The sequence below is a fragment of the Desmodus rotundus genome, chromosome 11 (assembly GCF_022682495.2).
Source record: "Desmodus rotundus isolate HL8 chromosome 11, HLdesRot8A.1, whole genome shotgun sequence".
NCBI classification, from domain to species: Eukaryota; Metazoa; Chordata; class Mammalia; order Chiroptera; family Phyllostomidae; genus Desmodus; species Desmodus rotundus.
This window is the reverse complement of record NC_071397.1, coordinates 52,009,189-52,034,260: the sequence shown is the minus strand read 5'-3', so window position 1 is coordinate 52,034,260 and position 25,072 is coordinate 52,009,189. Positions and strand designations below refer to the sequence as shown.

General features: G+C 41.9%; 1 protein-coding gene across 10 annotated transcripts in view; it reads right to left on the bottom strand.

Moving 5' to 3' along the window:
• Positions 1-25,072, bottom strand: part of KLHL32 (kelch like family member 32) — a 196,768-nt gene that overhangs the window by 11,683 nt on the left and 160,013 nt on the right. For 5 of the 10 annotated variants that reach the window (XM_045188615.3, XM_024551742.4, XM_045188614.3 and 2 more), the window contains 4 exons: positions 20,866-21,592; positions 7,597-7,655; positions 4,448-4,640; positions 2,695-2,789 (listed from right to left, as the gene is read on the bottom strand). In XM_045188615.3, coding sequence (XP_045044550.1) covers positions 2,695-2,789; positions 4,448-4,640; positions 7,597-7,655; positions 20,866-21,592 — 1,074 coding nt within the window. Of the gene's footprint in view, positions 1-2,694; positions 2,790-4,447; positions 4,641-7,596; positions 7,656-13,806; positions 13,937-20,865; positions 21,593-21,708; positions 21,802-21,853; positions 21,876-25,072 lie in introns of those variants that run through there. The other 5 variants (XM_053913529.2, XM_045188618.3, XM_045188619.3 and 2 more) reach the window with 5 other exon arrangements.

Sequence of the window (25,072 nt, the reverse complement as noted above, 5' to 3'; positions counted from 1 at the left end):
AAAAATTGATTGAAAAATGGGCAGAGGACCTGAAGAGAGATTTTCCAAATTCATACGAAATGGTCAACAGGTTCATGAAAAGGTGCTCAGCCTCACTAATCGTCAGGGAGCCGCAATGAGATGCCACCTCGAACCCGTTAGAAAGGCTGCCGTCAAAAAGACAGGAGAAGCATTCATCAGGACGTGGAGAAGAGGGGACCCTTTCACACTCTCGGCAGATATATAAATTGCTGAGGCCACTATAACGAACAGTATGAAGGTCCCTCAAAAAATTTAAACTGCCATATGATCCTTTGCAAAAAATCCACTTCTGGCAAAAGACCTGACGAAAACGAAATCATTCTCTCAAGTAGACCGGTACCCCTGTGTTCACCGCAGCATCATTTATAACAGTCAGGACACGGAACGATGTAAGTGTCCACTGATGGGTGAGCAGATAAAGAAAACATGGCATGTGCACATATGGGATAAAATATTATTCAGCCATAAAAAAGAAGAAAATTCTGCCATTTCCAGCAACATGCGTGGGCCTTGAGGGCATCATGCTAATGGCATACGTGGGACAGGGAAAGACAAACATTGTATGATCTCACTCCTATGTGAAAGCTAAACAGGTTTCACTCATAGCAACAGAAGGATTGGTGATTTCCAGAGGTGAAAGGTGGAAGGCGAGGGAAATGGGCAAAGGCGATCAAAAGATAAACCTTCTAGATACGAGGTAAGTCCCCGGGGATGTACAGTATGGCGCGGGGCCGTGGTGAACAACACTGTATTACATATTTGGACGTTGCCAAGAGCAAATTTTGTAAGTTCCCATAACAAGAAAAAAGCTTTTATAACTATGTGAGGTGATATATGTTAACTAAATACACTGTGTGATCATTAACAACACATACATACATAAAATCATTACTGTGCATTTCAAATACAAGATTAAATGTCAATTATATCTCCGTCAAAAAGGAAAAAAGAAAAATACATCACCACAAACTGTTTGATCCAGCAATCCCATCCATTTGGAAAAGCTTGTTGCTTACGTCGCAGTGGTCCCCCTTACGCACGCAGACACGTTCCAAGACCGTAGTGGATGTCTGAAACCATGGACAGCACTAAACCCTATACATACTATGTTTCTTCCTATAAAAACATACACCGTACTTCTTCTCTTTGGAGTATCTGAATTGCCAGCATCACTACTCTTGTGCTTTCAGGCCCTTAGTAAGTATTTAACAAAACAAGGGTTACTTGAACACAAGCACTGAGCTACCACATCAGTGGCTCTGATAACCGTGGTGGCTGCTAAATGACTAGAGAGGGCAGCCGTGCACAGTGGGACCTGCTAGACAAAGGGATGATCCATCTGGGGCACACGGAATGGGACAGGGTGGGAAACCGAGACTTCATCATGCTACTCAGAACAGTGCACAATTTTAAACTTATAAATGGTTTATTTCTGAAACTTTCCACATATTTTCAACCAAGGTTGACCACGAGTAACTGAGACAGAATGTGAAACTGGGTAAGGGGAACTACTGCATTCATACCTATGCTACCCTTGCTGACTTAGATTTACTTGATCTATACCAGTACCAGAAGGGTGTCAAAGTCCCTGGGAAAACCTCTAGCAAGACAAATTAAGAGAAGAAGAGATTTGGGCAAATTAGAAAGTTTCTTAAAAAAGAAAAAAAATATATATATACACACACACACACACATATATGTACACATACACACTGAGATGTGACTAAAGAAATTAAAAGCTTGAATAGTCCTGCAACTATTAAAAGATATCAAAGCAGTTGCTAAAATCTTCCCACAAATATGAGATTAGATTATATAAATAGTTATGAGACTATGTTTTTATGGAGATCAGGAGGAAGGTCAGGGCTAATACATGTCAATATGATATCAGAATATGTAAAACCAAAAAACAACTATGATACACATTGTAAACAATAAAATAACTAATAATACGTGGAATATGTCTGTCAATAAAAGCTGTTGCTGTTCTGAACAGCCCCGCTGGCAACTTGCCCAGCGTGGGCGGCCCACAGGCTGATGTGCCAGGCCTGTTGTTTGGGGTAGAGGTTGTCCCCCTCAGACCAGTCACTGCGCACCTCCGCCAGAAAGGAAGACACCTTTGTCAGTGGCTTTTATGGAAATAAACAAATTACAACATAGAAAATAAAGAATTTTGTAGTTTTTGTAGTTTGGGGGGTGTGAAAGTACTATTTCTAAGGAATTCTAGAATTTCAAAGTTCATCTCCATTTTTAAAAAAGATTTTATTTATTTATTTTTAAAGGGGAAGGGAGGGAGGAAGAGAGGGGAAAGAAGCATTGATGTGAGAGAGAAACATCAATGGCTGCCTCACATACGCTCACCAACTGGGGACTGAGCCTGCAACCCAGGCATGTGCCCTGACCAGGAATCAAACTGGTGACCTTTTGATTTGCAGGATGACATCCAATCAAATGAGCCACACCAGCTAGAGCATCTCCGTTTTTAATAGGGCTCTTTCTTAAGTATCATTTCTGGGATGCAGGATGAAGTTTAGTGGCTGAACTAGCTGCCCAATGGGAGCTCAAACCTCTTCCTACAAGTAAATATCTCTTCCTTCCGTGGAAACTTTGCAAAAAGTAACCTCACTGACTGAACCACTGGAACAAACTTCAAAAGGAACTTCAACCACTCACCTGGATACAAGCCAGAGGCTCATTTGTCCAAATCGAATATCCACCAACTAAATATATTCTCTCATTATGGACAGCAACTCCAGATTCATTTTGGCCTAAAGTAACGAGAATTGAATAAAAAGAAAAAAATAAATCCATTTCCTCGCATGTTTTAATTAACCCTTTTACCACGGAGGAATACAGTTGCCCCTGAGGCAGACTTGTATACTCTACAGGATTTGGGCAGCAACTAATCACTGCCTCCCAGAATTCAGAGGGAGGAATGAAGAGGATGAATCCGTGTTGGATCAGAACCAGGCCGTGACACTTATTGGCTCGCCACGTTAGTAAACACAGCATGAAATGCAGTAATAATAAGCCACTTAGAACTAAGAGTTTTATATTGTTATATGCCATAAATTTATCGTGGTGGAAATAAGGATATTTTAGAAATGCAAAATACCTCTTGTACTACAAATGCTTTCAAGGCAAGTGTTTACATTTGTAAAGTAACAGCTGCAACCCCAAGAAACCAATAAAACAGAGCCATGCCCCTAGCGTGCCCCAAATGAAGACAAATGACAAAAAAGATAAAGTTACTCCCCTCCCTTCCTTTACATACACAACAGTTTTAAGACTATATTAAAGTTCCTGAGCTGGGACCAGCCGGCACAGTCCCTGGATACTGACACGCCAACATGATGAAAGGTTCCTTCCCCATTTAAAAAAGAAGACAGAATAACTCACTACCACATATTCCTCCCTGGAGGCCATCAAAGAGTGAGATAGTCTCTTTTTATTGATGGGCTGACACAGGATTGACTCGGGTAATAAATAAGCTGCATCCTATAGCAGACAGAAGCATGGATCCAGGGACTGAAGGGCCCAGGTACCATGACAGCAACTTAGACAGTTAAGTCCTTGTAGGTGGGCCTCAAAAATCATTTTTGCAAAAACAGCAGCTCAGTACTAAACACCTGAACCTCTTACGCTGGTACTGTGCTCAATGGTGGCTTCCGGGCAGCAGCGGTGGGTGAGTGCCCACACAGCATATTAAACTGTCTTCAGGCCCTAGTCTCGCCCACCATTCTGAGTTTGATTTTCCTGTTCCTAGATCAGCCTGGAAGGGAGCTGGCCACTTGTGGATGCTAATAACGCAAGTTGACAAGGAAGAAATAGTTTTCAACTCTGTAAAGAAACATCAGGAGTTAAGCTGTTCACTGCTTCCCTTTCATTCCCTTTTGGGCTGAGGATGGCCCATCCCCAGGGTAGCCCTTTCATAAGGCTGGGATGGGTGCATGTGGCCAGAAATGCCACCAAACCTCTATGCACAGAACTGCTCTAAGGTTTAGTCTTTAGGAGAAAGCAGCCAAGAAACAATATTCAACAGTGACAAGTAATGAAGATCATTCCCTGGAACTCACAAGAAATGAGGACTAAAAGTAATGAGAAGTAAAGCATAAATTGCTTCTATAAGGAGTCATTAACTGCTTCAGCTCCTGGGTCCTCCTACTTGTAGCCAGGTTCCTGTGTGAATACACTGACAGCACTGGACTTGACATGCCTCTCTCAGCGGCGTGAGGACATGCACAGAGGTCACAGGCCCTGAGAAACTAGATGCTCAGCCACCTGGTCGGGTGAAATCTTGTGAGAAAAATAATATGCGCATTTCTAGTTAATAAAAGCAAGTTGTTCTATCACCCTGCCCTTAATATTTAGAAAGGCAGCTTCCTGCATCTCTGCTTTTCCTGATTTACACAATCAAGATACTCGCCAGTCAGCAGGTTGAAATTACAGCGCGTCCACTGGTCGGTGTCTATGTTGTAGGAATCTATGTGCCGCACGAGGATCCGGTCGTTGTTGTAGTCCAGGTCATTGCCTCCAAGGACATAGAGCTTCCTGTGGACGGCAGCCATGGAATGGTAGACCCTTCTCTGCAGCATGGGGCTGCGGCTTATCCACTTGTTCTGTAAAAGGAAATGCAAGTGAATTCTGCTAACAGGAGAGCTTCATGGCAGAGAACAGGTGTGCCGTTTTAGTAGTGGGGATCCTACTATTCATCAATCACCTTCTATTTAAATGTTGTTTAGATACTTTGAAAGGTATGGTCTTCTCACCTGAGAACAACTGCAGAAACACCCACCTATTCCAACTCCGTTTTCCACTTCATAAGGCACATCTTGGTTGGGTAGCATTTTATAGGGCAGTTTGCATTTATAAGGGGAGCATACGAAATGTAGAAATTGAGGGAACTTACCCATGCAAATTACTTAAGGGAGAAAGTGCACGACCAGGTATCCTGTCTATGGTGCTGTAATGACTAAGAAACAGGAGACAGGGTCTGGATCTAGAACGCCTGGGTTTACGGCCTGTGTGCAACCCTGAGCAACATACTTAACCTCCCTGTGCCCTTTCCTCCCCTGTGAGACGGGGACCGTAACGCCCACCCGGCAAGCCTGTTGTGGGGATTAAATGAGCGAACACACAGAAAGCATTTAGAATAATACCTTACACATAATGTCCGATAAATATACACTTTTTAAAAAGCATTGTGATCATCTCTGGCTCCCCAAGGCCCCTGCATAAGCTAGGGCGAGGGTGGCTTTGCTGTTCTTTCAAAGATTAACCTCTTGAAATCAATGAGCACCAAACGCCTTCGCTGCTTTTGTGCAGCCTCCTTTAGTACATTCACAAGCACATTTTCTGTCAAACTGAGAGAAGTTGTTTCTGGCATACATTTGTTTTGGTAGAAGGCTGAGTTTTATATAACTTTGGGGAATATTTGGCGCTGGGTTACTCGTGATAATGAGAAAGGTGTGAGGACCCCTCGTACAATAACATTCCTATTTAAAATATGTAAAATTAGATAAAAATAAAATAAGACTATAATTTTAAACTTCAACTAAGTAATGGACAGGTAAGTAAACCTAACCATTTCTTTCTACATAAACACAAAATATACAGGAACAACCCAAGATTCCTTTTTACCAAGACAAATTTGGATTTCAACCAGAAGAGAAATCATAAGATGTTTTGAATACACAGATTTTCACCAGTGCACAAAGCTGTAAAGGAAGAAGGAAAAAAAATGTTTTGTATAAATACTGGTTCATTGACTAAAGGCATATCTGCTAGCTCATTTCTAACTTCTTTAATTTTAAAGATACACTTGAGAAAAAGAGAAAAACTGAAAGTGGTTTGTACAGTTTGAAACACATTTATCTGCTTCTTTTTCATCATGTCATAATAAGAATCTCCTTCCAATTAAATGTCTTCTTTAATAAAAGAGTCACCCTTTTCTTTCAGGTGCTCTGCTAAGAAATATCCTTAACACACTACAGATGAGTGGATTTAACTCAAAACTCTGATGGTAGTTTCCTTAGGATGCTTTCTGTGCGGCAGCCCGTTACATTAGCAGTCCAGTCCCCTGCCCTGGGACTGTGGACTCCATCTGGTTGCAAAGCCTGCCTGCATCCCCTGATTATATCTTTAGCTTTCTTCACTGCCGTGCCTGCCAGGTGAGCTGACAACCGCTGCAAAGGCAGAGAAACAGAGAGGCCTGGTGGGGTCATTCCTAATAAGCTAGCCTGTGAATACTAATCAGTGGTGGGGAAGCAGAGGTCACCCCAGCCTGCCTGTTGGCAGGTAGGGATGTGCTCCGTGGCAGATGGCAGGCATTATCGACTCTCCACAAAGGCCTGGAAGAGAAATAAGCACCAGGGCTGAATGATAGAATTATTGAGATTCTGAGCAAGATGCAAGCAGATGTGATGTTTGCCAGGACCCAGCGTAAACAATACGCCGGCAGAATTTTAAAAAAGAGCATGTGTGTACAAACATGAAACAGAAGTCATTTGAGAAATGTTAACACCTTCTTCCTCTTTAACCACGTGTGCACTGAACTCAAGCAATTGTAATTAATGATCCCTCTTGAGACATCTGGCCCATGGTCATGTGGTCCCAGAAATCTACAGCTTCTAAAGACATCAGGAAACATACTTGCAAAGGCAGAAATAGCTTCGTTAAATAAAAAGATTTCAAATGGACTGAGGTCACTTTGGACATACATTTGGTGGCTAATCCCAAACCAGACCGCCAAGGCCAACCTGTTGTTTCACGTTCCACTATCTTCAGCTGATGAATATTAAATCCCCAAATTAAATCATTTGAAATACTGTCATAATCATGAAAAATATTTATATTACCAAAATCATAGATATAGCATATATCAGCAAATATGTACCAAAGTCACAGACATTTTGGTAGAAGAAAAGACAATAAAAATAGTTCTTCTCTGGGGAAATAAGACATTATGTGTGCATGAGAAGCGGACGGAGGAGGCCAGGCACCCTCAAAATGCTTCTGGTTCCGGCCCTAGCTCTCAGATGAAAAACAAACTTTTCAGATACTTCTACTTCATACTTTTCCTAGACACTGTTCTAGGCCATTCTGGCTATACTGAGTTAAATAAAAGTTATTTTATTTTGGAATAATGAAACCATAAGCATGCCCCCCAACCCTGGAACCTGGAACATTCCCCGGCTCCTGGAATGGCATGCCTAAGAGGACACAGCAACAAGACAATTCAAATCCTTTCTTTGGATGCCTCTGAATACGAACAGCTACTCGGGATAATGGAAACACAAGGCATTTGACTCATCAGCAGATTTTCCCTTTTCTTCTACATTGTGCAAAACGCTGAAGGAGTTAAGCATTTTGTATAGCATAAAACTAAAAGACCTGAAATTTTATGAGCAAACAAGAGCAGGGGAACAAAAAGCAGTTTATCCAGATGCTTCCTATTTTCTATATAGGTTTAACGTGCCTGTGTGTGTAGATTTGGTGTTCCAGCTACTAATTACTGGGGAACTCTTTTAAAATTCACTTTATTAAGGTAATGAGCTTTTCTTATATGATTCTTACCTGGTTAGGTTCATATACCATTAGTCTGTTCTGATATTGGGCGGTGTTAGTTACTCCACCTGTAATGGATTAACATGTGTTAGAGCTTTCATGAATAAGAAATAGGATATTCCAACATAAGAAGGAGATACAATTAAAGAAAAATTAGCTACTGCTGAGGAACTGTTTGCATACCCTTGTGGTGAACCCATGACATAATTAAGAAGTTCATTGTTGTAGCAGTTCCATTTTCCAGAAACATTTCAGAAGCAATCCAGTGGAGAGCAAGCAACAAGTATGCTGAGATTAGCAAGAGGCCGCAGTTCTGACAAGCTGCTCTGAATGAGGGGAGGCGTGTGGGGAGGGAGTGGGGCGAACCCGCACACCGGCAACTCTGTGCCATTTATGCCGGGAAGGTAGTTACATGGAAAACTCTTGTCTTCAGCTAAATGGGCAACTTTACAGCTCTCCCCTTCTATCTGCTAACACAGTGATATCTTGATATCTCTTTAGGAGAACCGTATCTAAGAAAAGACATTACTTATCGAAAGAAATCTAGACGGTGCTATCCCACAGAATATAACAAGAGCCACAAACACGAGTCACATGTGCAATTTTAACTTTCCCAATGGCGACATTAAAAACAAACAGTGAAATTAAGCTAAATCTAAATTTTATTTCACTCAAAATATTACCTTTCAACCTGAAATTAGTATGTGAGATATGTCATACTTTTTCATAGTAAGTATTAAAAACCCAGTGTGTATCTGACATAGCATATCTCAGTCCAGGTTAGGCGCGGTTCAGGCACGCAGTAAGCCGCGTGTGGCGGTTCCAGACGGCTGCCGCGCTGCCGCTGCTGTCCTCGACTTTTTCGCAGCCCTGTTGACAACGGCGTAGATCCAAAAATCCTGAGGCCTTATACTTAATCAAGAGCCACTGAAAAGTTATTACATATTTAGCTAAGTTTCTCATACTTCTTTTCATGTTTGTGGTATACCTTGAGCCCTGTAAAAGCCAGAAATAATTGATTCTACTTTAATTTTTACCATAAGTAGAAAGACTAAAAAATAATTTATAAAGCAGCAGAGAGAAAATAATACAATATCAAATGTTAGGTCATAACAGAAACATAAAAACCAGCCCCCAAATTCTATCTTTAGAAATATTGCTTCATATATAGTACTAGATACTGTTGTAAAAGACATTCTAATTTTAATGAGTATCACAAAGAATTAGCTGCTATTGCAATAAATGCCTAAAATTGAGCCAGACTAAAACGTTTCCTATTGACGTTTTTTGAATTTGATAAACAAGTATTGTTACAATATCGTCCAAGACAACCTTAACACCCCCTCAGCTTGACTGAACTTTAGACAGGCTTCTCCTGCCTCTAGGTCCCTGACCTCCCTGTTCTTATAGCACTACTTTAGAAACCTTTTAATTATAAATTCTTTCTCTGCCTCTTTAAGATGTAAATCATTTAAGAAAGCTTCTTGCAAGTTTTAATCTGAGGAATACCTCCCTCAAGGTCCTGGAAGCTATCCCACTGAAGTGAAGAGAATGCCCCTCCCTCCCATTTTCTATGGAGGGTGGAAGCCTAACTTATGATAGGGGCCAGTCAGCAAACACAAATGGCCTAATCCCGGGGAACAACATTTACAAGCTCAGGGATAACTGAACATGCTCAACACATCTCACTGATCAACCTTCCACCAAAAGTCCTTCAGTACTTTTCCACTGGCTCATCCCAGTGCTTAAAAACCCTCTTGCTTCTTGTTTTTCAGAAGAGTTTATTTCAGACTGCATGTTGGTCTCTCTCCAATAGTGCAATAGTCTTGAATAGAGTCTCCCTTGTCTATTTTACTTTGTCCATCATGATTTTTGCTTTGACAGTTCAAATACTTTGAACAGGTCACCACCATCAGTTCCATGGCCAGGAGTCAAGTCAACCAGAATTCAGAGGATTAATGCATAATCCTCAACTGAGCTGGAATAATCAATCAATTCTAATGGTTACATAAAGGGGAGAGAACCTGTCCAGGTCAATCATTACTCTCTCATTCAACTCTAGTAAGGAGATTATATCTTTCATGTAATTGACCATGGCTATTATTAACAGAAGGGCTTTTAAAAAAAAATTCTCTCTGAAGCTTGCAACCACTTTTCAAGCTCAGTGAAGAGCTTTTTCTATGGAAGAAATCCAAATAACAGAGAAATGAGCTTCCTACCCTCAAAAAGAAAGTCCTCCACGTTTCTTATTGAATGTCTCATTTTAAAAATGAGGCCCTGGGCAGGTAGCTCAGTTGGTTAAAATGTCATCTTGATTTGCCCAGGTTGTGGGTTCAATTCCTGCCCAGGGCACACACAAGAATCAATCAATGAATGCATAAATATGTGGAACAACAAATTTCTCAATCTCAATCTGTCTCTCTCTCTCTCCCCCCTTTCCCCTCCCCTTCTTTCTCTAAAAAAGTCAATAAACTAAAAAAAAAAAAAAAGAAAACATTTAAGAAAGCTAAAGCTGAAATGCCTAGAGTCAAAATGTATTTCAAAATAAATACAGAGGTATGTTTGCTTTCTCCCCGCCAACCTTCCTTTTCTTATCTGATTAAAAACTGAATGTCCAATAATTCTTCGTACACAAGAATAATCAAACCTATTGAGACCTCACAAGTCTTCAGTGTTAAAATGATTGCCAAGTTCTGACCTGGGCCATAACCACCAGATTAATGTCCAGCTCACCTGTAATCATTTTTCCAAATGAGAGGGAACAGAGGGTAAAGCTCCCACCCACTATTTCAAAACTCTGATGGTTTATCTACTTGTTTTAGAAATATGGGACAGAATTAATATCTACTGCAGTAAACTATCTGTTTATGACACTATTTGAAAATATTTACACTACTATATGTATCAGACTCTGCCCATTATAGATTAAATGCACAACCAATGGATTGGAATGTAGCTATTACATCCTCTCTCCCAAGCAGGGCACGCAGTTTATCTTCACGCTCTTCAGAATTATTATTTACTGTCTTCCACAGATGCAACAGCTGCATTATAATATAGTTTTTTTAATCTGCACTCAGTAATTAGATTCCTTACCCTTACATACAAATTTTCACTCACATGACAATGTTTAGAAGTGAGATACTGTTCTACTAGTTGAGAGTAAAAATAGAAGTCCTACTTCGTTATTTGGTTGATTACTTCTGGAATGTTAAACCACAGGAGGTACCTAAAAAACCTAGTGCTGTAACTTTTGCCAAGTCTGGGTTGCAAGGGAAAACCTTAAAAATTGGTTTTATTGCATTTTCCCTTTGAAATAATTTACAAATGAGCATATAAATAAAAACAATTTCTTCTCAGTACAAAAATAAGTTTTTAAAAAAGCATCCGGCTTTGCGGTCCACATGTCTTTAGCGGTGCTACTCGTCTGCAGAGCTGCGGCATTACATTCCCTTCACATAACACTCCCCACTTTTAGATCAATCTGCCGAAATGAGATGCTCAGGATTTGCATACAGATTTGACTATACAAAAATAGATATGGAATTAATAACAGTCTCTATATGTTTTAATTTCTCCTAGACTGGAGTACCCTTGCCTGCAGCAGTGTTCCTGGCTTTGAAAGTCATCAAGCTGATTTGTCTGCTCTGGGTTATGATGCCACATGCTGCTACCCTGTCCCTTGCAATCAAAGACTTGCAAAGATAGATTCCATGCCATCGAGTATATTTTATAGATTGGCAGTTTTGATCTCCCTCCCCCACCCCAGGGGGAGATAATCTGCATCTTAACAGCTTTCTATAGATACATCTGTCATTAAATATGCCATTTTGTATCAGCATCCATTTTGAATGCCAAGTTTTCCCTAACTTTGAAGTGCCACAAAGTTAAGACTTTCAGCCAAAATTGAAAATGGACAACCCTGTCTTATACTTCTGCACTGTGACTTAAAGATATATTGCAGGTTCCCCCAAAGTCAAATAAGTCTTTAAAAACTGCCAGAAGGAATGAAAAGTTACCACCATGCTACCAGCAGTGAGCAATGCTTTCTATCATCAAGACAAGGGGAGAGCATTTTTCTTAAGCTTCCCTGTTCGACTCCCCACAAAAGTTGTGACAATGGATGAGTGTGCACAGGGGACAGGATGACAGGTGACTGCCAAACGAGCAGTCTTTGTCTCCAGCACTGAGAATGCACGGACTCCCAAAACTCACGCTGCTCAAGAGCAACTGGTCAGTGCTGATGAAGAAACATCTTTCAATGTATGTTGATCAGGGGAAGCCAAGTCTGGGAGCCTTGCTAATTTTTTTTCAGCGACAGACAATATCTCTGTTGATGAAGTCCTACACTAGTGCAGTTCTAGGACCCTTGCCAGGGTGAGCAAGATGCGAAGATCCGAATGTGTCCATGCTCTTAGGGAAGGTGCTCCAGGCTGGAACTCCGCTGGCCAGTTCATGGTTGTGGAAAAAATCTCAAGGTCTCTGTAAGTGCCCTCCCTGGAGGCTTCAGTGCTCAGCTTCCCACTAGTCGAGGCGGGGGCTGGGGGTGAGGGGGAGTTTCTGGACAGGCTGTGGCGTCAGCAGACCCCTTTATGGCTCTGTCCTTAGGGCAATCGTGTAACACAGCTGAACTTCGGTTCCTTATAACCGACATGGAGATGATGAAGCCTCTCTCGCTGGTTTTTGATGAACCGCACACTGCGCGGTGTAGAGGCAGTCTGCAAAGGGAAGTTTCTACAATACTGTACTTGTCTGTTTATGGAAACTTCTTACCATTTCCATAAAAGGTATAAATGAATATGTATGGAATGTTGAAAAAATAAGTGTGGAATACTGAGTTAATAATGAATGAATTCTGTAGTCTGAAATAGATTTCTTATAACTTTGTTTTTTCTAATAACCAGAGTTACTGACTGGCTGATTAGGATATCAAGGCTCTTTCCTTCTTTAATAGTGTCAGCATCTCCTCTATAAACTTGCTCCAGTTCTCTAAAAACTAAAACTTCACACTTACAATTTAATTATCAAAAGAATAGCCTGGCATTAGGTGAGAGTTAATATTAGTCATATTTTATAGAGACAAACTCATTATTAGTCCTTGATAAAAGGGATACCACGGGAATATTTGCAATAATTGCAAAAATAAGCTGTTTATTATCTATTTTAACTCATTAGACTGTCCATATTTTTGGAGTATTTATAACACTACATAAACAGTGAAAGCCAAGAATCGTTCTACTAAATTAGCATCTTCAATAAAAGTATACTTAATCCATGCATTAAATTAAAACTAGTGTCCATATTATTTCTGTTACAAATGGATGGCTACTTAAAATACTCAAAATGTGCAAAGAAAATCTCAAATTTACAAACATCTAGAAAGGAAAGGTTGATGCACTTGAAAACATAAATTGTATTCATGTCACCTACAGTGAACACATATAAACTTGTGACCCAAAATACGTAAAGTATGCGCATTATGCTATTTTAAAGGAGTGAAATGATAAATAAGGGTAAAATCTACCACAATGCAGATGCCAGCTGCCCTTCAAAATCTCCATAAAATCCCCTCTCCCATCCCTCATTCTGTAGAAAGCTGCAATCCCGCCTCCAAAGACTGCCCCGCGCCCCCAGCAGCTCTCCGGGCCCTTCCGCTGGTCTGTCATCCTGGCTTTGCTGCGTAGTTGTTGGTCTGTTATCTCCCACCCACCACTAACCAAGTTCTTCAGCCATTCCCCATTCCTGTGATGTAGCTTTAACCTTCTCTCTCAGGAATAAAGAAAACGGCTTCTTTATAATATTCTTACGTAGAGGAATTTAGCTCACTCTTTATTCTACCTTCTTTTTCTAGATTCATCTAGACAGACACAAATGGATCGTCTAAACAAAGGCTGCTCTCTCCATGACAGGAATTCTGGAGGCAATGGGGTAGACCTTTTTTTTTTTTTAATCATCTACACTAATGATTTCAGAGGCCACTGGACTACTATGTTATAATATGTAATCCTTGCAGAAAACAATGTTCTAATCTAAACCAATGTGTTAGAGTAGCTCCGTATTATCACTAAATTTCTTTTTAACTTTACATGGATGCTTCTGTTTTAGAAACTAAATTATAGAACCACACAAAGTAAGACATTACGTGGCTCAGCTCTGTGTCCAGAGAAAGACCAGTCGAACAATAAAAGATAATCAAATGATTGTTGATTCTGAACGAACCTCCACGTGTGACTGCTCTGCTGTGCACCGTTTACTTTCCATCGCGTCGCTTGGAAGTTCTTAACATGCAGGCGTGTGTCTGAGATGGTCCTTGTAGTGATGAACAGCTGGTTTGTGTGGCTTCACGGGAAAGCATGGTTTCGAAAGCCAGAGACACAGAGATCAAATTCCCAGTTTGTCAAATACTAGCTGTGTCAACTGGCAATATTACTCAACTACTTTAAGCCTCATTCCCTGAGCAGAAATTTGAGGGTAAACAAAGTGCTATTTCTACAGAATAAAAGGAAGACAGGATGAAAGCTTTGTAAATTATTTGGAAAATGTATGTGACCTGATTGCTTGGCTTCCATCTCAATTCAACGCTGTAGTGGTTTTGCTTTATTTTAATTTTTATTTATTTATTTATTTTTAATTAAATATATTGGGGTGACATTGGTTAATAAAGTTGTATCGATTTCAGGTGTACAATCCTCGATCTATTGCAGTGTTTTGTTTTAATCTCTTTCAGGTGGGGAGTCGTAAAGGTTGGGGCAGAAGTGGAAAAACGAGGAGAAAAAGGAATGTGCTAGGGCAGCTGGTGGCTACAATAAAGCACCAAAGAAGATTTTAATCTCAGTGGCCATTCCAGTTCACCGGGAACTTTTAAGTGGGCACGCAAAGTGATCAAGCTCCAAACCCCTGCTAGCCAGGTGGCTCCATCACGTGGGCGCCGCCTCCAGGGGCAGCAAACAGGCTCCTGTGTGCACTCCGTCAGCACACCTGGTTCTCCTTCAAGCAAAGCGTAAGCCCTTGACACTCACCTCACTGGTATCCAGAGGTATCCTCTGAGGTATTCTCAGCCTAAAAACCTTCCATCATGATTGAGTCCAAGGCTTTGCCTTCTCCAGTTCCTTGCTCAGCACGACCAAAAAGTATAGGACAGAGATTTGCAAACTCAGTTGCCACACTTTTGTGGTGTCCAACGTTGAGTATGGGCTCTGACACTTCATCTCTTTTTCATATGTCAGTTCCCCCTGTTTTCTCTCAGACTCTGCTTCCAAGGCCACCCCCTTCAGGCACTCTACCCAGCTCTACCACTGCACGACCTTGACAGGCAACCTGTCTCTCACTTGCCTGGGGAGAAGGCACCTCCTCAGGCTCCACCCCTCACCTGTGAGATTACCTACATCCACAAGGTCTCCTGCCCTCCAGGCTTAGAGCTTGAGGGGGTCTCTCCCCGCCCCAGACTGAATCCCTCCCAACTCCCTCCTGCCTGTTTGTGTCTGTCAGTATTGTATCGCCCAGACTTATCACCATTCCCGGCACCTGGGGGATGCTCTCAGCGTTTACAAACCAAGGATGCCCCTGTTTCCTTCATCTTCCATTTCACTCTTTCCTTTCCCTTATCTGTACATGTGCTTAGTGCAGTCGCATCCTTAAAAAAAAGTTCCCTCCTGCCCTGGCTGGTGTGGCTCCTTGGATTGAGCGCTGGCCTGTGAACCAAAAGGTTGCCAGTTCGATTCCCAGTCAGGGCACATGGCTGGGTCAGGTCCTCAGTAGGGGGTTCTCGAAAGGCAACCACACATTGATGTTTCCCTCCCTCCTTCTCTTTCTCCCTCCCTACCTCTCTCTAAAAATAAATAAATAAATTCTTTAAAAAAAAAACTAGGGGGAAAAAAGTTCCCTCCTTTGACCCTGAATTTCCTTTTCTGGCTATTCTCTCTTTTCTTAGTCAAACTTCCTTCTTTACTTCCTACACTCTTTTTTTCTGCCTAACCAAAATGCTATTTATTAATTTATAATGAAAAAGCACTGTCACATGGACTGGGTATGTGCGTACCTACAAAGAGCACATGCTCTCCCTGTAGGCAGGAGCCTAATGATCAGAAAGTTGTCTGCCAAGCTCAGATCCAGAGAATGAGGTTGAGGAGATATCCCAACCTCTTGCAAATACAGCCCACACGGGCAGTTTTCACTTCCTCTCTTTCCATTCACACCTTCAGTCACAGCATTCTGGCTTCCACCTGCTTCCACTCCCCTGAAACAGCTCTCACTGAAATTTCCAAGTAATAGTTCCTGATTAAAAATATGCAGAGGAAATGTTCCAGGGATGCCCAATCTTTTGGCATCTCTGGGCCACACTGGAAGAAGAAGAGCTGTCTTGGGCCACACATGAAATATACCGAGACACGTAATCACAAAAACAAAACAAAACAAAAACAAAAAACCTCATAACGTTTTAAGTAAACATATGATTTTGTGTTGGGCTGCATTCACAGCCATCCTGGACCATATGTGGCCCACGGGCTGCAGGTTGGAGATCCCTGTTACGCCTCGGTTTTCCTGTAGCACCGGACGCCTCTCACCATGCTCTCAGCTGTGGCTTTGTTTCTACAACACTCCTCCTCTGGCCCTGCCCATCCCACATTCTCAGGCTCCTTCCACAGTTCCCCCTCCCTTGCATCCTCCTCACTAGTGTTTCCCCACCTTCTGCCCTCCGCCCCTTGCCAGACCATCTCTAGCCCATTTGTCTCCTCATACTCTCTATCGCCTCATTGTATCTCACTGGAATTGCTGTGAGAACCTCCTCACTTACCTTTGCTCTGAGAAACGGCAGGCAAGGTCCTCTCTCTGAGTCTGAGGGGCAGGGGTTTTGAAGAAAGGGAGGACACTAGTGGTCGCGGGTAGAGAGGTCTCAGGGAGCTGAATGTGTAGCTATATCAGCCCTCCTGTCAACTGGCCTCCTCCCCCAGGGCTCAGCTGCCCAGGCATGGACACAGACACAGACCCAGGGACCACTGGGTTTGTCCACCATTGTGTGCTTGCCAGAGGGCAAGAGAGTTATTGAAATGATTAGACCATGAATCCCAAGCACGAGGATGGGAGGGTTGATGGGTAAGTAGGAAGTATCCAATGGACCAGAGGCCAAGTTGTGATAAAGGTGCTACATACTTTTTTTGAAGTCTCTTATGTCCTTTGCACTAATTGCTCCCTGCTTCGCACTATTTCTGTACCCAAGAAAGACTTCCATCATCACATGGAACATATGTTATACTATAACTATCTGTTTAAGAGTCTGTTCCCTCTACTATACCAAGAACCCCAGCATGAGACCTATGTCTTACTCTGCTTCGTCCCTCTAGCACTCGCCTGGGACAAGACTTACTGAACTCAGGGATCTCGCTCAGCATCTCCTGGTTGGCAAGAAGTGGAGCAGGTTCCACGTGAACGTGACTGCGGTCTGTGACCACAATCCAGCCTCTGCCCTGCCCCCTGTTGGTTCTCAGTGGTTTGTTCATCATTTTTAAGATGTTAGTTCAGTGTTAGCACAGATAAAACTAAAGCTATGGCATTTAAACATACTAATGACATTTTACATTGTTCTAATGTTAATGAATACTAAAGAAGCCAAAGCCCCTTTAGTAGGTTTGAACAAATTAAAGTTACTTAAAACAGGGCAATGCATACTTCATCTAAATTTAATCAAGATAAAAATAAACATATCTTCTAGGGAGTTAAAGAAGCTTTAATAAATGTTTCATTAATGAAATAGCTGCAAACATCTTTGATTGTCAGCTCCTAGAGGGCAGGAAGGACGTTTGCTGAATTGATCTCATTTGTCTATGAACCAGCACTAGACTTAATAAGAACGAAGCACTCACCAAAGCATCAAGAAAGCACTAAAGCGCTAAATACTGCTTTTGGGTAAATGCAGTGGCATTTGTCTTATTTTTATAGTTTTACAGCACTAATTTTCTGATTAGCTTCCCATTATCCTGCTGTGTTTTTTGACAAAAGTGAAAAAGTAAGTTGTTCTGCAAGATGAACTCGGGATTAATTGTCACACACAGAAAAAGGATCTTCGTAGTACTTGACAATACCTTAAAAGGGGCTGCATACCTCTTAAAGCACAACTGGAGGATATTTAATGCTTATTTTATCTCATTATTGTGAATTTCAAGTAGAAATGATGGGGATCATTTGTGAATTGGGTCACAATGTCAAATACCACAGCAGCCTGTAAAATATGGTCACTAACACCCTAAATCAAACGCTAGTGGGCATACCTGTACAGCCTGGTTCTCTGAATTCATCTTGCTTGTCTCATTCTAAAACCCATGGAAAGGTTTTCAAGGTGTCCTAATCCCAAAATGGACAGAGAAAGGGAAAGGGGTTTGTGGAGAGACTGAGCATCCTGGAAATTATGAGTCTCTAAAGAAACATTCATTCTGTGTTCTGCGGCACAAAAAAATAAGGCCTAAAATCCACATTCTAAAATCCTTACTACCTCTACCTCAAGCAAAGCTTGCAAAATACCAGAAGAATACCAATGACCCAATCCCCCATCAATTAAATTGTAAATACTTGATTATTCGGCAAAGGATAAGGAATAGCCTCAACCAGTTTCATCTGTTCAAATAAATCAGAGTAACACTTCAAAATCAGTGATAGTCAGGGTGAAATATACCTGTCTTCTTTTTTTAAAGGGGCTATTAGCAAATCCAGTCACCCCTCCCTATCCATGGTTAGATTCACAATTGATTTATTATAAGCTGGGCTTAAGGAAAGAGGCAGACGACTGAAGGAATTAGAAATGTCACTGGTGATCTCCTCCTCGTTGCAATTAAAGGTATTGTACTGTACACAGGGAAGTGAGTTTTTCATCTCAAGTACACAGTAGGGAGAAACAAACCTGAGGAGATTGTGATTGTTTTCATTAAGTACGGTTAACACATGCAGCATACATTAGTGCAAAAGAAGAACAAAGAAAATGTATTTCCTTTCACAGCAGGGAGAAAACAGTGATATAGCAATAAGATCTGTAATAAGTTGATACATTTAATAAAATGGAAAAGGAAATATAGAGGCCATATTGAAAGAGAAGTCAGCTTGATAGATCCAGCCAGTTTAAGATAAGCTTCTGTGCTTTCTCAAGGCCTTACTAAAGAAGGTATTAAGTAGTCATATCTATAAGACTACATAAGGGAAACTCCAGTAGCTTTTTAAAAGCTAGTTTTATAGCCAAAGAATAAGAAATAGTTATGAGAATTTCACACAGAATCTAGAAAACGTTGTTAATGTAAGAATGCAGTACATTAACAACATTTGGAAACTAAATGAGTCCATGGAAGGAACATAAATCGGAAGAAAACATGAATCACATTGAGTTCACAAATCCATCCTTGTTTTGTTATCCAAGTTGAGATCTGCTTCTTCTATTAGCAAAGACTTATTTATAGTCAAGTCTGAAGTTTCTTCAGCAAAACTAAAGGGATATAGTCCTGATGATTATTTTCTTAACTATTGAAATAGAAGACAATTAAAGAGAAGGGAATAAGTCACCAGATGAAGCTTTTATTTAAATATACCTACATGTACTAAGATATATACTTACATCGAATGCTTTTTGGTGTACAGGACCAGTAATTGTTGGGCCCTCTTCCTTAGTCTTAATCTCAGCTTCAGTCATTCAGGCACTTAAGCCCTGACAGGAGCTTGGCTCTCCAATGGAAATCAATAAATTGCCAGTAATTGAGGCACTGCCCAGAAAGAGCAAACTGTGGCTTTCTCCCTGGGCATTGAGGACAGTGGAAGGGTACAGTGAGTGGGCAGAGCCCAAGCCGATCTGGTGTAAACGCAAGGGAGAATGCCGTGAGAGCAGAAGTGCAACAACCAGGGAAGATGTCGCGGGCGGCTGCGAAGCCTCACAGGTGTACCTAAAAATGACTGTTTCTTCCAGGTACAGACGCCTCCCAGCTTCTCTTAGTACAGCAGGCCCTCAAATAATGCCATTTTGTTCACTGTCACTTTGTTAGAATGTTAAAGAGATGTTTATACCAATTAGCCTGTGGTAAAATTGCTTTCCTTATACATCATTTCACTTAAATCACCGAAAACATGGATGATGTTGATTGAGGGCTTACAGTATTTGTCTGATTTTACTCTCTGTCCTTGACGTGGAAATTCAACAAGTTTTATTTGAATCACAGAATGAATATCCTCCAACTAAAGGAAGATGTGACTTTCTTCCCCAATAGGCCAACCTTTTTATAGAGGAGCATTTTAGGTCTTTTCAATTATAGATCTTGAAGCACAGGTTGCTAACGTGATGTTAGCACATACGCCTCACAGACTCTTCTGGACAAGTGAGAAGGCAGCCATGAGGAGTGTGAAGAAGTGTGTGGGTCTGGGTGAAACCAGACCAGCAGCGAGGGAGTGACTGCTGAGGCTGGGGTGATGGGAACACGGAGTTCACTATACTAGTCTCTCTACTTTTTCCATAATCAAAAGGCTTTTTTCCAAAAAACAAATGGAGAATAAAAAGGAAACTAAAATAATAATACCCCTAAATGATCATAAAGAATGGAAGACTAAGCAGGAATGAAGGATTAGGATGGCATGAGTCACTACACAGATGTACACAATGTTATTTTAGTCAATAGTTTCAACCCCTCCCATCAGTGCGGAGCAATCCTCTTACCTGAATAGATACCCACTGCTGTACCACCTGGATAGGTACCCACTGCTGTACCACCTGGATAGGTACCCACTGCTGTACCACCTGGATAGGTACCCACTGCTGTACCACCTGGATAGATACCCACTGCTGTACCACCTGGATAGATACCCACTGCTGTACCTACTACAGTGGATTCGCCGGGCTGTTACTTCGCCCGCCCTGACTTTAATGCAGACTTCTACTCAGGCAGCCCAGGGTAACGCTAAAAGCAAAGAACCTTGATAAACCACTGGTGTGCAATACAACCCACGGATATCAAAAGCCAACAGTCTAAACAACAAGTTTGGTCAAAAAAGAGGTGTGATGGGCCATTAATTTCCATCTTGAATTTTTACTCCACGAGTCACTCAGGAAGCCACAGAAAGGTCAACTACTTCCCATTTAGGTTGCTCGATACAGAGTAGGTGCTCCAGACCTCAAGGTTAACTAGCTGAAGCGGCAGCCGGGGCTCACTCACTCGGCTACACATGGCCACACCAGCACAGCCTGATCTTTAAAGTTGCCCCGCAAATTGAAAATGAAGGTGTGTTTTGATAAACCCCACACAAGGCATTCTCTACCTGATATCCAAAGCAGACCGTCCGCCACAGAGCCGGCGTGACACGACAGGGACCGGTCGAAGGACTGCACAAAGGCCCATTTGTTCTTCTTGGGGCAATACCGCTCCACCGTGGGCAGGACCTGGCGCAGCTCGTTTCTGCCCCCGACCGCATACAGGTACTCCTCCATGGCGCCCAGCACGAAGTGTTCCCGGCAGTTTTTCATGGGTGCTATCTCTGCCCAGGAGTTACTGCGGGGGTCATAGCGACAGGCGGTCCTCACCGCACACGTCCGGCCACTGGCATGCTCCACTTCCCCTCCTGCCACGAACAGGAAGTCCCCCATGACGGCCACGCAGTGGTGGCTCCTTCCCACGGGCATGGGCGCCAGCTCGCTCCAGTTGGCGATGGCAGCGATGAGGGCATTCTCCTGGTCCACAGGGTTGAAGTACCGGAGCTCCTTGACTTTACAGACCTCCCGCTTCTTCCCGCCGATGATGTAGAGGGTGTCCGACTGGAACCGGGGTTTGGTCCTGCGAGTCTGCCACACGGGCTGTGCGTAGATGCTCTGGTGGTACTCCAGGGCCTCGTTCACCAGAGCTGTGGCTGCCTCGCTTGCCTGGACGAGAGGGTGGCACAGGGCAACGGTGTGGAGAGTGTCCGCATCCATCAGGCCGAAGCGGATGTGCTGCAGCAGCTCGTCCATGTGCTGGTAGTGGCAGTTGCGTTCCAGCCACCTCACGGCTAGCTGAAACAGAGGGAGGCGACATGAGAGGGCAGCGCGCGGGGAGGGGGAGAGCCCGGGCGTGCGCAATCTTTCGGCTTACTTAATAATGCATTTTTCTACAAATCACATTTGGATACCTGTTGAGGACGTTTTTTTCCTTCATCAGCAAAAATTTTTTAAAAATCATAAAACAACTCAAGACATTGTTGTAGGCGTTAGAGACACCGTTAAGTGACAATAATGGGGACCTTATCATCTGTAAGAGGCCCCGGCACACCCTACCCCAGGAAACATCCACGGTAACCGGTGTCATCCCAGTTCCAGCAGTACACGTCAGCCCATGAGTCCAGGTGTGTATCAATACAAGTAATGTAAGAAAATCCATGAGCATCTCAGCCCACGGGGTGTACTGCAGGGAAAATCAATATGACGCTGGTAGAATGATTTACAGAGGAAAAGGACTTTCCCCCCTGCCCCTTTGGTACGTGTGTCAGTCAGGAAGAAAAAGACAGATGGCAATATATCAATTTAATTTTTTCCTCAATTAGTTTTCAGCTTCAAGACAGTTGTTATGTGCCCATGTAAGATACTGGCAGTTTGTGAGTGGCTTTTTCACAGAAAACAGTATATAAAAGAAATGATCTCTGTATTATAAACAAAATAGCACACTGTAATCCTGATCACTTCGTTTATGTCTAGATCTCCTTCAGAAAGAAAAGGAGTAGAACTTTTGGCTACAGAAAAAGAAAATCTCTTAAAACAAAAGTAGGTACATTGAGTAAAAAATAATAAAATTGAACAGTTTAAAAAATATCGCCATCAAAACTCTCATTCATGTTATGGAGCACCTGAAGTGACTTAATTAACGTAACTTAGTATTTAAGTTCGGCAAACCTGCCCACACTAGCATAAAAAGTATATCTAGTAAATATCTCCAGTCAGCATGTTTGATATGAACTATTCTTAGCAGCACCTATATTAAACTCAATCCCCTAGACAATGTAAATGTGGATGTGAAGGAAGGGCATGAAAAAGTGAAGTAATAAATTAGAATATCAAATAGTTTGATTTGATTTGATTTTACTCGCTTTCTGTCCTGGTGGAAAGAAAGGGTCACTAAACTCTGTGCAGCCCAGATGATTTCAGTCCTTCAGAGTTTCTGTACCCATTTGACAAATGGCTCCAAAAGGCAACATATATTTTGGGCTTATTGTTTTAGCTTTCTGACGGAAGAAAATGTAAGAAGTGAATTCACTTCCAATACTCACTGAATTGCATCTTTTAATGAATCACACAGTTTGGAGAAGTGACAGAAGAGTGTCCCTGGAGGCCGGTAGCCTGCCAGTGACAAGGGGGCAGACATGGAGGGCAGATAAGTGACGCTCTCTAGCTGTTTGTCTAGAAACTGGAACTTTTAAGTAAGATAGAAACCTCACGAAAAATATCTGGGTATGGTAACAACAGCGATAATCAAAGAGAATGCAGAAGAAAAACATCACTCATCAACCCCCAGCTCTCTGCCACCTGTGGGGAGTTCCCACAGGCAACACCTGGTTTTTCTCCACCACAATTTTAGACGTTTCAAGGGATGGGCTTCCAATCATTTCCCTGGGAAGAAATCCAACAACATCATAAATGATTTTCCCTTCTTTGCTCACAGAACTTTCAAAAGTGGTTGGGGATAAAGTCATCCCACTCAAGGTAATTTCTCATGCATCAGGTAAAAGTTTCTAAAATTAATCTTTAATAGTGCTCTGAATTTAACAGACTAATTCCAGCAGATATGCTTTGCTTTATAACAAATCTCTTACATCCTAATGTTTCTGCATCTTTCATATGGGTACTCCAGGAAACAGCACTGGAGAAACACTGGATAAATACCCATGTCTCCATAGTCTCTTTTTATAGCATAGTGCTGCCCATCTAATTATTTTTCTCTTTCCTCATAAATCAGTTCTCCCTGCACCACAATCAATCTTCTAGCCCCTCTCTTAACACGCTCCGGTTTATCTTTATCTTCCTAGAAGACGGTGTCACGTACTGTGAGAGAAGTACACCAGCCACAACTAGGCTCTCTGCCTTTAAGAAAATCTCTAACAAAGCACTGGCAGTGGGAAAGTGACCACTGGGCTCCATCACTGATTAAATCCTGGCTTTCCGTCGACCGTCACCCCTACGTCACACACACACAGTCAGAATGCTTTCCATGTTCCTTGAATACTGTGTACGACAGCCTACTTTCTGCACACACATTTAGTCTGCATTTTCTGGGGTAGCTTTTATCTTATTCCTTGCCAATATTTCTAAGTTCTCACAGATTTCATATACATTTTCATACTTTATCATTTATAAACATTGTCAGACAAAAGAAGTCATTTCTACACAGGTTTGTCTTTTCTCCGTATCAGAGGTAAATATAATTACAATGAACTACTTATTCTGCCACCAACATCCAACCAATCTCACTTGGATATAGTGTTATTTGTACACTTAAATCCAGCGCTTCTCAAACCTAAACTGTGCATGAATTACCTGGGTTTTCTGGTCAAAATGCAGACTCTGACTCGAGGGGTGTCGGGGGAGGAATGGAGGTCTGCATTGCTAACCGCTTCCTGGGCGAGGTGTACGGTGCTGGGCCACGGGCCACTCTGAAGAGGAGGGTTTAGACAGTTTCCCTCCCATTCATGAAACTTTATTAGACTAAACTGTATGTTGTTTCAAATTTCAGAAGGTTTAACTCAAATGGAATCTAAGTAGGATGTTTAGTAAAGATACAGGATACTTGTACCTTGATATTATTGTAAGTCAGCATATTTCCTATACGGTAAGATATGGGTAAGATCTGACTATGGGTAAGACAGCACATTTTGAAGTCTCAGGTCTAAAAGGTCTATAAATCCACGGCCGATTGTGATGGCATACAGTAAATCATAGAAACACCCTGTGCAGTTTTGTTTTTGCAGTAGCAGATAAATAAATGTAATAGTGTTATTGCACTGTTTCCACTTTCATGAAAGTGTAAAAGGGGAAAAAACACTGAAACCATGGATCACTCTTATTTATCTAAATAATGAAAGAACTTGCAAAAGAATTAAAACAATGGGCCACCTCAAAATCACGTCTCCATCGTGACCTGCACCATAGCGCTATTCCCTGCCACGCTACGTTACAGGCACAGTGGCGGAGGGAGTCCTGGAGCCCACTTTCGGGGTACAGAGACTACCATTAGCAGAAAGCTGATTCGTATTGGGGCATCACAGAACCCAAAGACCACAACTGGCTTTGTAGTGTGTAATATTTTGATGATTATGTTTAAAAGTGCTTATTTTGGGAACTGGTGTTTTTTAATGACACCACACTGAGAAACCGTAACTTGGGGAAGGCTCAAATTGTTTCTCATTTATTCTGGCATGCTGACATCCTCATCACCCTGAACTCTAGCATGTATTGATTGGGAGGGAAATGAAGCATGCAGTGAGAGTCTTATCTCCCATATTTTGG